Source organism: Macaca nemestrina, chromosome 2 (assembly GCF_043159975.1).
Source record: "Macaca nemestrina isolate mMacNem1 chromosome 2, mMacNem.hap1, whole genome shotgun sequence".
Taxonomy (NCBI): domain Eukaryota; kingdom Metazoa; phylum Chordata; class Mammalia; order Primates; family Cercopithecidae; genus Macaca; species Macaca nemestrina.
Genome location: NC_092126.1, coordinates 129,909,049 through 129,921,608, shown reverse-complemented (window position 1 = coordinate 129,921,608; position 12,560 = coordinate 129,909,049). Strand labels below are relative to the sequence as shown.

Sequence of the window (12,560 nt, the reverse complement as noted above, 5' to 3'; positions counted from 1 at the left end):
AGCCTAAGCGTGAATTTTCTAGATTTATAAGCAACTTAAATAAGGGGCAAGGCACAAATAAAATGTAGAGTTTCAGTCAGCACCTTTTCACCAGGGCTGTTTTGAGGCTTAATTTCTAACTGTTGAAAAGACCCAACACTGCATAGTACCTAACGCTAATGGCCCTTTCCCCCCTGAAGTAGTAAGACTGTATTCTCTGAGTATGAAATTCACTGTAAACATGAAAGACCCCACAGTTCATGAGTGGCTTGGTGTTTGCCCAGTCCTTTTTCTGGGGACATAGTTGGGGGAAAGAGGAAGCATGCATACAGTGTTTGCAGTCAGGGCTCTCATCTTGCACAGTGGAGCTGAGCAGCCTGTTCTCTGTGTGGGCATGAAGACTCCCACAGCAGTGGCTCTAACCCATCTTTGGCACTGTCCTTCAGAACATGGTGGCCGGGTTGTATGCAGTGACTACAACACTGAAGTGGACTGTTACTCCAGGGAACAAGACTTCCACCCCCAGCCTGTGTCCAGAGACAGCGTGCAGCCAAATGGCCCGGAGCCGGGTGGGAGTGACCAAGAGCATTCTCCACATCACCAGTGCAGTGGGACTGCTGCTGGGTCCTGCCCCGAGTGCCAGGGGTCGCTCTACCCCAGTAACCACGATAGAATGCTGACGGCTGTGAAGAAAAAGCCAATGGCATCTCTAGATGGGAAAGGTAACTTTTTACTGTCTTCTGAGGAGTTACTACCAGGTGGGTTGGGAGCTGCTTCAATGGTCAAGTGGGGGTCTGACAGGTCCTTTCTTTCCTTGTAGGGGATTCTTCCTGGACTTTAGCAAGGTTGTACGACCCGGACTGTGCAGAGCTACAGCCTGCATCTTCGTTAACTTCAGGCAGTCCAGAGCGCAAGGCAGCCCAGCACTTGCTTGTTTCCAATGGCCATCTCCCCAAAGCATGCGACTCCAGTCCCGAGTCCATGCCACTGACAGGACAGCTCCCCGGGAAACAGAGGGTGCCACTGCTGTTGGCACCAAAAAGCTAGGTTTTGTCTACCTCAGCTCTTGTCATGCCAGTCTCTACGGGAAAGAGAGGTAGGAGAGGCTGTGAGGAAGCTTGGGTTCAAGCGTCACTCATCTGTACATAGTTGTAACTTCCATGTGGAGTATCAGTCACTCACAGGACTTGCATCTGAAGCACAGAAACGCAAGAGGGGATTTGTGTACAAAAGGCAGAAGTATTTGATACCATTGTACATAAGAGTTTTCAGAGATTTCATATATATCTTTTACAGAGGCTATTTTAATCTTTAGTGCATGGTTAACAGAAAAAAATTATACAGAAAAAATTATACAATTTTGACAATATTATTTTTCATATCAGGTTGCTGTTTAATTTTGGAGGGGGGTGGGGAAATAGTTCTGGTGCCTTAACGCATGGCTGGAATTTATAGAGGCTACAACCACATTTGTTAGCAGGAGTTTTTGGTGGGGATGGGAAGGAGGGAAGGCCTTGGAGTTGTATTGCACTTCATAGACAGACCCCTAGACTGCTGCCCGGTCAGACTCCACGTGTGCTGGAAGGAGCTTCGGGAGAGCACTGGTCATGTGTGGATGCCCCTGCAGCAGGCCTCCCTGTAGAGCCAGGGGTGCAGGGTGCCATCCACGCTTGCAGTGAATGGCTTTTCCTTTTAGGTTTAAGTCCTGTCTTTAAGGCATAGAATGAGGGTGGTTAATCCATCACAAGCAAATGGTCAGAACAGTTAATGAAGCACTGCCTTTCCTCCTCCTCAGATTTCATGATAAAAGCAAATGTGGCCTTCTCAGTATCATTCGATCGCTAGTTGAGACTTTTAATTAAGGTAAAGGCTGCTGGTGTTGGTACCTGTGGATTTTTCTATAGTGCTGTTTTCGTTCTGCCAATATAATGAGTGAGTATTACATTGGCCTTGGGGGATAGAAAGGAGGAAGTTCTTTCTTTTCAGGGCTACCTTATTTCTACTGAGGATCCAGAGCAGGCCTGTCCATGCCATTCCCACGCACAGATGAAACTGAGCTGGGACTGGAAAAGACTTAGACCTTGACCTGGGTTCTGGGTATATTTGCACTTTTGAGACTGGTAGCTAACCATCTTGTAAGTGCCAATGTGTAATTTAGTAAAACTTAACTTACATAGAAACAAGGTCCTTAAAATGTTCCTTTGGCCAAAAGCTGAAGGGAGTTACGGAGAAAATAGTTAACAATTACTGTCAGGTGTCATCACTGTTCAAAAGGTAAGCATATTTAGAATTTTGTTGACAGTTAACTAATCTTACTTCCACAAAATATGTGAATTTGCTGCTTCTGAGAGGCAATGTGAAAGAGGAAGTATTACTTTTATGTACAAAGTTATTTATTTATAGAAATTTTGGTACAGTGTACATTGAAAACCATGTAAAATATTGAAGTGTCTAACAGATGGCATTGAAGTGTCTTTAATAAAGGTTCATTTATAAATGTCAGTACAGTTGGTGGTCCTTCTTTTACAAACGCAGTCATTCTGCCTTTAATTATCTTTCCCCAAAAAAGGAAAAAAAAAAAAATAGGCAAAGCAAAATCATATACTGTTTGCTCCGGGGCAGACAACACAGCTAGATTCCTGAGATTTCGTTCTGAATTCTTCTATGCCTGGAGCTTGTTAGTCAAGCTCTAAAATCCCAAAGTGTGGTGACCTTTCCACTTCATCCTGCCTACTTCTAGCAATGTTGTTTTCAAAGCTGGCCCAGGCCCTCCTTTCAGCCTGACACGGAGAATGACAAGAATGGCTCACCCACCGTGTCCTCCTGCACGAAGCCAGCTGGGCCCACCTAGTCACTTGAGCTGCAGCTGCTCTCTCTCACACACCACAGGGGGCGCTGGACACAGCTCTGTAAAATACTACATCGTGTGTTTTTATGGGTGAAATCTGAGGGTAATTAAAACCAGCAGCCTAGTTACCCAGAAAGAATGCTTGCTATGCACCTGTGTAGTTCATTCTTTTTTCAACAAAGCCTAACCTTACACAACAGGAATTAACTAGGGGGAGAAACACCCACGTAGACAACTTCTTCCCCAAGTCTCCTTTTCCCAAACAAGCTATTCTTCTAAAATTCTAACCATCTTGCCTTCTGCTGAATCCACCATCAGGTGGCAGGAAATGAAAGATCAGATACAGATCAAATGAAAGCTCTGAAAGGCCTGGCCTCAGCAATACCAAACTTATTTATTAAGAGGTTCTGAGGAAATTGTTCAGAGTACCGCCACACACCCCGTTTTCATCTCTTAGCTCTCTGGCATACAGGCTAATGACTTCATACCAGCCAGCCTACACCACGGATGGCACAATCTCGATGCCGGCATCTTGGCAGAACTGGTCTTCAGCACTGGGGCCTATAGTTCAGACAGCTGCTCAGCGGAAGAGGGTTTACACTGCAGGCCCCTCTCTTGACAGAAGTGGAGGTGAGGCTGTCTCTGCTTCAAGGACTCTTTCTGCCAACTTCCAACAGCAAGCGGTGCGTGTGGTCATAAGCCCCCAGAAAGATGAAACCTCCCAGACTGATGGCTGCCATTCGAGGGAAGACACCTGCAAATAATCTAGGGGAAAAAACAGGATTTTTAATGATGTGTGTATTTAAAAGAAAGGTTAAATTCCAATACCCACAGCTTGCTTGGCTCAGTACACCATGCTCATTAGTGGCTAACTACCACTCACTTGTGAACACTCACTTGTAAACAGCTCACTTGTGAACCCTCCCAAATAAGGCAAGTAATGGCGCTGTCCCAGTAATAGTTCTAAAACTTTCATGCCATTTTTCCCTTTGAGAGATGAAATTGACTTTTAAAAAGGCGTTAAAGAGCTGAATCCTAGGTAAGGCTGGAAGGCACTTCCCAGCCCAGACCTCTAAAGTGGTCTCCAGGGGTTCGCTTGGTGCAGAGGTTTTTGGGCAATGCTGCTGCTCTGCCCACTGACTCCGTTGCCTTTTGTCCTTTGAGACCCCAAAACCTGACATCACAACAATGAGTCGAACCTCCATGGATTCCCTGTGTTCCTTTTCTGTCTAAAGGCATGAAAGGCAAATGGGCTGTGGCTGTGAAGGGGGCAGCACGCTTTCACCTGCACAGTCCCTTGGTACCACAGAAGGCTGCTCACCAGCCAAGGTGCAATGTAGAATAATCAGAGAAATGCAAGGTGAAACTACAATGTCACGAGGATATAAATTGAGGATTCATTCTTTAAAACTGCCCCCCCCCCCAATGCCTACTCAGATATTTGTGCAAACATCTTCACTGTGGCATTGCTGCTGGTGATACCAGTTACGGCACACTACAAACATACAGTGGATGATTATGTAGCTGATAAAGATGAGGAAATACACAGATGCCAACATAACAAAAGTTACAAAACAGGTTTATAAAACCAAGTCCAAGGGCTATGATTCCATGTCTAAAAGGCATGCCAGGGATGTGTCCTAAACCCTAAACTGAATGCCTGCTGCCTAAGGATTACAGGACACATTCCTGGCCCATGCTTCCATAACCTTTGAACCTTTTGACCAAGAGTATAGGCATGACTCAGATATTTCAAGTTTGGTCCCAGGAGAAGTTTGGCCACTATAATAAAGTGAATATTGCAATAAAGCAAGCCATTCAAATTTTTGGGTTTCCTAGGGCACCGAAAAGTTATGTTTACACTATACTGTAGTCTATTAAGTATGCAGTAGCATTATGTCTAAAAATTATACATACCTTAATTTTAAAATGCTGTATTGCTAAAAAATGCTCATGAGCATCTGAGCCTGCAGTAAGTTGTAATCTTTTGGCTGCTAGAGGGTCTTGCTTTCATTGATGGCTGCTAACTGACCAGGATAGTGGCTGCTGAAGGTTGGAGTGGCTGTGGAAATTTCTAAAAATTGTAATTGGTGCGTTGATGGACTCTACTTTTCATGAAAGATTTCTCTGTAGCACACAATACATTTTGCCCACAGTAGAACCTCTTTCAAAATTGGAGTCAATCATCTGAAACTCTGCCACTGTTTTCGCAACTAAATTGATGAAATATTCTAAATCCTTTATTGTCATTTCAACAATGTTCACCATATCTTCACCAGGAGTAGATTCACCTCAATAGATCACTTTCTTTCCTCATCCGTAAGAACCAATTCCTCATCCATTCGAGTTTAATCATGAGATTGTGGCAATTCATCACATCTTCAGGCTCCACTTCTAACTATAGTGGTCTTGCTATTTCCAGTACATCTAGTATGTGTTTCCCTCCACTGAAGTCTTGAACCTCTCAAAGTCAGCCATGAGGATGGGAATCAACTTTTTCCAAAGTCTTAGCATGGTCAATATTTTGACCTCCTCCTATGAAGCCACCAATGTTCTTACTGGTATCTAGAATGGTGACTCCTTTCTAGAAGGCTTCCAGAAATTTACTTTGCCCACATCCAGCAAAGGAATCACTGTCGATGCAGCTGTAGCCTTATGAAATGGATTTCTTAAATAATAAAACCTGAAAGTTAAAATTACTCCTTGTTCCACGGACCAAGGAATGGATGTTGTTAGCAGGCAAGAGAACAGCATTCATCTCCAGCAGAACTCCAGGGTGACCAGGTGCACTGTCAATGAGCAGTAGGTATTTTAAAAGCAATCTTTTCGTCTGAGCACTAGGTCCCAGCAGCGGGCTTAAAATATTCCAGAAACCATGCTGTAAAGAGATGTGCTGTCACTCAGGCTTTGTTGTTCCATTACTATGGCAGAGGCAGAGTCGATTTAGCATCATTGTTAAAGGCTCTAGGATTTTCAGAAGAGTCAATGAGCATTGGCTTCAACGTAAAGATACCAGCTGCATTAGCGCCTAACAAGAGAGTCAGCCAGTCCTTTGAAGCTTTGAGGCCCGGCATTGATGTCTCCTCTCTAGCTCGGAAAGTCCTAGATGACATCTTCTAATAGAAGGCTGTTTCATCTACATTGAAAATCTGTTGTTTAGTGTTAGCGCCTTCACCGATGATCTGAGCTAGATCTCCTGGGTAACTTGCTGCAGCTTCTCCATCAGCACTTGCCACTTCACCTTACACTTTTGTGTTCCAGAGATGACTTCTGTCCTTAAACTTCATGAATCAACCTCTCCTAGCTTCAAACTCCGCAGCTTCCTCACCTCTCTCAGCCTCCATGGAAGAGAGTTAGCACCTTGCTGTGGTTTAGGTTTTGGCTTAAGAGCATGTGGCTGGTCTGATCTTCTATCCAGACCACTCAAACTTTCTTCATATCTGCAGTGAGGCTGTTACACTTATCATTTAGTGTATTCGCCGGATAGCACTTCTTATTTGCTTCAAGAGCTTTTCCTTTGCATTTACAACTTGGTTAACTGTCACAAGAGGCCTAGATTCTGGCCTATCTCAGCTTTCCACATGCCTTCCTCACTAAATAATCATTTCCAGCTTTTAATTTTTTTTTTTTTTTTTTTTGAGACAAGGTCTTGCTGCTACCCAGGCTGGAGTGCAGTGGCACGATCATGGCCCACAGCAACCTCTGCCTGCTGAGCTCAGGTGACCCTCCTACCTCAGCTTCCCAAGTAGCTGGGACACAGGCACGCACCACCATGCCCAGCTAATTTTTGTACTTTTTGTAGAGACAGGGTTTGGCATGTTGCCTAGGCTGGTCTTGGATTCTTGGGCTCAAGCCATCTGCCACCTTGGCCTCCAAAATGCTGGGATTACAGATGTGAGCCACCATGCCCAGCCGGAGTTTTTTATTTAAAATGAGAAAGGTGTGATTCTTCCTTTCACTTGAACACTTAGAGGCCACTGGAGGATTATTAATTGGCCTAACTGCAATATTGTCTCTCACAGAATAGAGGCCTGAGGAAAGGGAGAGAGACAGGGAATGGCCGATTGGTGACCCAGCCCAAACCCACACCACATTTGTCAATTAAGTTTGCTGTCTTCGGTGGACACGGTGTGTGATGCCCCAAAACAATGACAGTAACATGAAAGATGGCCGATCACAGATCATCACAGCAGATATGATAATGAAAATACTTGAAAGGTGGGAATTACCAAAATGTGACACAAAGTGGACATGTGCTACTGGAAAAGGGCGCTGAAAGACTCCCTCAATGCAGGGGTGCCACAAACCTTCAATTTGGGAAAAAATGCACTATCTGAGAAGTGCAATTAAACAAAATATGCCTATATTACTTCTGTAAGCAGACGAAGTTATGAAGGCAGACCTAGTGCATATGCCAGTGAAAAGACTTCCGGTCAGGTCTATGGAAGAAAACTGAAAATGGTCAAGTTACACCAACAGTAGCTATGCATCCTTTAATATACAGGAAAAGCCTCTGTGACAAGCAAGCTGGTGGCCTGGAGAGAAACGTGGCGGTCCCTGCAGGCTGCTTCCAGCACCTGGCTGCCTCCTTTCTCCCAAGACCTTTGAGCTGTTGGAGGAGGCTGAGCAGCCTCCCTCTGTTTGTAGCACTCAGCACTTCTAAGGAAAATGGGAGATTCAAGAGTTTTGTGAGGCCCTTTTTAGTTAGCTAGCTAAGGGTTTAAATCATTAAAATACTGCACATAAAATTAAGGACCCCTATTACTTGTCCAAAAATAACCATGAAAATTGTACTGAAAACCAAACTATACTTGTTTAAAAAAAAAAAAAAAAGCTCAGCATCATGCATATTGTTTTTGCATGGGGTGGGTGGTGAGGACAAAAACTCATAAATTACCACTATGTCCTTCCCGCCTGAAAAACAGCTGAGCCTCCCTGCTCCTACCATATTATGAAGGAAAGGGTGCTAGACGGGCAGTCAGCAGATGCCGAGCTGCAGGAGACCACACTGGCCACAAAGTTCTCCGCCTTGACTACCTTACTTATTTCTAAACGCCAGTGTCTTGTTCAGCTTCTGCCACTCACAAGTTCAGCTGCCCCTGGCAAGAGGCAGATGGAAGCAGTTTATGGTTTCAATAGATGACCACTGAATCTATTAACGTAATTACGGCCTTAACGTGGAGTAATGTGAACAGTGAAGGCCCCAGCCAGTCTCGCAGGTGAAGACTTTTGAGTTGAGCAGGAGCGCGTTCTAGTGCCCACAGATTAAATGAGAGCAAACGTAAGCACTTACAGTGCCAGGCAGAAAGGGATGCTCGCGGCAGTGGCAGCTACTACATAAAGGGCACAGTCAACAAAAACAGAAAGCCAGCTGATGAGTGAAGAAAACCAGAAAGGGGCCATCCAGGGTGGGCAGGCTCCCCATCTGCCTTCAGCTACTGGGCTGAATGAACACGCGGTGTTTGTTTAGTAATACATTTCTACTGATATGTGTATTCCCAGTACGTGCCAGAACAAAGTCTTCACCTGCGTGGACCACACAGAAAGATAAAAGTGGTCGCCACCTTACTTGACCCCGAGAGGGCAGCACCTTTCCATCCCAAGGTGAGGAGATGGTGTCTGCTGGAAAACCCAAGTAGTAACTGGTAAACTCAGTGCACGCCCAGGGGAGGAGACGGGAGGTGGCAGCAGCGCTGTGTGCTTGGAGACCCAACAGAAGAAGCCGGCGGAGACACCTTCAGGCTGAGGATGCCTGGGACCTCTGTTCACAACAGCCCAGGTTTTTCTGTGACTGTTTTTTGGTCACATTATTTATTGTCTTTAATCATTAATAAGGGGCTAATCAGAACTCCCTTAAGTGACAACCGTTGCTGTCTGCAATGCTCTCAAGAGACTACACTGTACAGACTGACCAGAGCCCATGACTTCTGACACTTTCAGAAGATAGAAAAGCAGAAAAATCCAGATGACCTTTACAGAGCTGACAATGGGGACAGAGACGGGCCCTTGGCCTGAGGAAGACACCCCTCTTCTGCCTGGATTTCTGGCACTGCTTAGTTTTATAACGTCAAGTATAATACATGCCACAACCAGCACAGGGAAGATGATTTTCAATCTACTCAACTGCTACCAGCTTTCGGGGCCACGGGGTTGCCAGTCAATCATGCCATCCCCACCTGCCACCACTGTCTCCAGAAAGGCAGAGGGGCTACGGCTCTGCACAGCTCCACAAAGCTAAGGTCGACAGAAGAGGTCTGCCCAACAGCTGCCACAGAATCAAGCATGAACTACACTGAAATCAGTGAGACAGTGAAATGTGGCAGTTTGGCTTTATAGTCCAAAAAAGCCACTGAATGTGACTTCTCTTGTGTATGCAGTCCAACTGCTATTTGAAACACATAAGAACTTTTTTGTTGTTGTTTTCTGAGACAGGGTCTTGCTGTCACCCAGGCTGGAGTGCAGTGGCGCAGTTGTGACTCACTACAACCTCGACTTCCCAGGCTCAAATGATCGCTCAGCCTCCTGAGTAGCTGGGACTACAGGTGTGTGCCAGCACACCAGGCTAATTTATTTATTTATTTTTTAGAGAGACAGTCTTGCCATATGGTCTCAAACTCCTAACCTCGAGCAACCCTCCTGCTTCAAAGCCTCCCAAAGTGCTGAGATGACAGGTGTGAGCACCTCACCCAGCCCATAAAGACTGTTTACCTGCTACTGGCTAAGTGGCTTCAGGACTCATTTTTCTCACACCATTCCTTTGTTTGCTGTGGAACTGGCAGCAGAATGAATGTGCCACAAATACAAGCAGAGCTCACAATATGGCAGTCCTAAGTGGCAGGCTCCCAGCACACACGCCCCCACTCGGCCCTTCCCACGCTCTCACTAGACGTCAACAGCCAATTATTCCTCTGGCTTCACCCCAGTTCTTGTTTCAAAACCGTGACACCCTTCGAGCACCCAACATCAATCCCTCAGAGTTGTCACATTCAACAAAACCATCCAATATCACCTATTTTTCAAACTTCCAACTGGAAAATTTCAATCTAGGATGGGCTGCTCTCCTACAAAAACTTTAACTGGGGCCTGACTCACTTAACTTCATGTTCTCCAGACCATCAAATAGCTGAGATTAAAACTGCCAAAGGTACACAAAAACTACCATCAAATAAGTGATCCAACTCGGCATCAGGATGAGGCGGCGGCACTGCCAGCTGAGACGCCTGAAGTCCAGGCAGCTGCCGACCCTCTCCAAAGGGAGGCCACTGCTTTGCTCTTGCAAGAAAATCCCTGGTACATGGTCCCTAAGAGAAAAATCATCATTTCACACGCCTGTAAGATCCCAACATTCAGGTGGCTTTACAAGTTTACGGTGTCAAAGCAATGTTGAAATATCTTGCAGAGAGACCTTTTTAGGACATGAAGCCAGAAGTTTGAGGCACTTCTGTAGTACAATGGTTCTCAACTGATGCTAATTGTGGAGTCATCCCACCTGCACTGTGGTACGTTGAAAGTAATTTGTTACTAATAATAGTTAAAAACATCAAAACCACAAATGCTTTCTTCTAGCAATGTTACCTTCACTCCCTTGTATATCTGCACTGTGTAACCAGAAGCCCATTTTATCACTGCTGCAGCCCAGACCCTGGCGAGGGCCACCCACGTGAATTCCATCTAACATCAAGATGGGCAAGGCTGAGAACTGCCTGATTGGAATACTCCGTCAATTTGATGTGCTACGTTATCTCATATGTACAACATCAACTAGACTATTTTGCACAATATATAGAAACTCAAAGCAGAACATAAGCAGAAGGGAAGGAGAGGTGTTCATCCAAAGTCAGGCTAAAGGAGGAGGAGTGGTGGAGAGGAAGAAAGGCGGGAGGGCATTCCTCGTCTTACCCTGCCAGCCCCTGTGACTGCCAGACCCCATGCAGGGCAGAGAGCACGTTCCCATTAGCAGTGCTGGAGCCAGCCTGTGTGAACAAAGAGAAACCTGTTATCTTCTGAAGCTCCCAATCACACACTTGCCTCTCAGATATCCTCAGACGCACAGCTCCCCATCACCCTCATCTAGGACACAGTGTCAGATACCAGGGAGTTTCTTGGCAATCAGGACCTGGCTCGCTTGCCCAGAAGCGTTTACGCTCAGATATGCAGGCAAGCAGGGATGTGGCCCACGCCACATGGGAGGCTCTGCTTATCAGAGCTCGTGAGATGAATGATGAACTATTTAACAGGAAAAAGAAGCACCATGAAGCAACGTGAGGAGGGCAGGGAATCATTAGTGTAAATGGTACAACTATGAAACTTGCCTAAGCAGCTAATAAGCATATTTAATAGAGTGCCGTTTAAATGTTCCATTTACAACGTGATCAGCATTCTTAGGTTGGATCCTGCCACCTCCATACTAAAATCTGGCCATATTTGTTCTACTTTTCCAAAAACATAGGACTTTTTTTTGTTTTGGTTTGGTTCAGGTATGTTATATGTATGGCATTCTTTCAACTCTCTATCTAGCGGGGTTTTTTTAAAACAATTTTTCTCTTAAACAAAATGGTTTCAACATTTCTGACAACTGTCTTAACTCATCCAGTTAAGGCCAACCGTGACCCTAGGTTCAAAGCCTGCCACATGGCAGGAGGCTCGTCAACCTCTCTGAGCCTTAGGTTTGTCAGCAGTAAAAAGAGAGTTTATCTGAAGATAGTATTACCAGGCAGTGGCCCTACCAGCCCTATGTGCTTACATAACACAGGGGAAAATGCCTGTGAAATGGTACAATGTTATATAGACACTGGGGATATTGTTCCATCAATGGCGGTTTTCTTAGAGGTTCCACAGGCAGCATAAGATGCTATTACAGGTAAATGGTAGCCGTTTGTGTTTACTTTATATACGTGTAGTCCTAGTACTAACAGATATGAGCATCTGAAGTGTCTCCATTACATTATTTTGCCACTTACCTTTGCCAGCATAATTCTTGTCTTTGCCACATCTAGAGGTGTGGTGACTGCAGCGGCAAATCCACCTGTGCAAATAATACCCAACACCCAAGTGAGATACTGTTTACTGTATTACATGATAATTTTGTAATTTTTAGAATTCCTGACTCTGCCCAAATCACTTCATCATTATGTACACTGATTATGTACACTGATTCAAGAACACGATGCACACATGCACAATCTTTATCCACACGCTTCATTTCTTTTGCAGTGACAGAACTCTACCCACTCAGGTGAAAAATACAAGGCTCCACAATTTATCTTGCTCTCTCATTAACTAGCAAACGAATGAGTGTATGTACGTACATGATGAATGTGTACACGTATGACATACATGAATATGGCCAGATGCCCACTCTCAGTATGTGAGACCCTCTGCTCCTAATGGTTCTCAAAGGGTTCATGACTTTCTATGGGCCACTGTCTTTTTTTTTTTTTTTTTTTTTTTAAGACAGGGTCTCACTGTCTCTCACCAAGACTGGAGTACATTGGTGTGATCATAGCTCACTGCAGCCGCACCCTGCTAGGCTCAAGTGATCTTTCCGTCTTAGCCTCCTCCTGAGTAGCTGGGACTACAGCTGCACACCACCATGCTTGGCTAATTTTTAAATTTTCTGCAGCGATAGGGTCTTGCTATGTTGCCCAGGCTAGTCTTGAACTCCTTGCATCAAGCACTCCTCCTGCCTCGGCCTCTCAGAGTGTTGGGATTACAGGCGTTAACCACCATGCCC

The 12,560-nt window shown here is 45.1% G+C and overlaps 2 protein-coding genes across 15 annotated transcripts in view; one reads left to right on the top strand and one right to left on the bottom strand.

Moving 5' to 3' along the window:
* The window catches only part of LOC105483649 (leucine rich repeats and immunoglobulin like domains 1), a 127,141-nt gene extending 124,660 nt beyond the window's left edge, over window positions 1-2,481 (top strand). For all 3 annotated transcript variants that reach the window (XM_071092045.1, XM_011744617.3, XM_071092046.1), the window contains 2 exons: window positions 426-701; window positions 800-2,481. In XM_071092045.1, coding sequence (XP_070948146.1) covers window positions 426-701; window positions 800-1,026 — 503 coding nt within the window. In that variant the 3' untranslated portion in view covers window positions 1,027-2,481. The remainder of the gene's footprint in view (window positions 1-425; window positions 702-799) is intronic.
* Window positions 2,482-3,202: 721 nt separating this feature from the next.
* Window positions 3,203-12,560, bottom strand: part of LOC105483654 (solute carrier family 25 member 26) — a 169,537-nt gene continuing 160,179 nt past the window's right edge. For 7 of the 12 annotated variants that reach the window (XM_011744636.3, XM_071092054.1, XM_071092051.1 and 4 more), the window contains 3 exons: window positions 11,788-11,852; window positions 10,727-10,800; window positions 3,203-3,592 (listed from right to left, as the gene is read on the bottom strand). In XM_011744636.3, the coding sequence (XP_011742938.1) occupies window positions 3,475-3,592; window positions 10,727-10,800; window positions 11,788-11,852 (257 nt within the window). In that variant the 3' untranslated portion in view covers window positions 3,203-3,474. Of the gene's footprint in view, window positions 3,593-9,986; window positions 10,129-10,726; window positions 10,801-11,787; window positions 11,853-12,560 lie in introns of all 12 variants that reach the window. The other 5 variants (XM_071092049.1, XM_071092047.1, XM_071092050.1 and 2 more) reach the window with 1 other exon arrangement.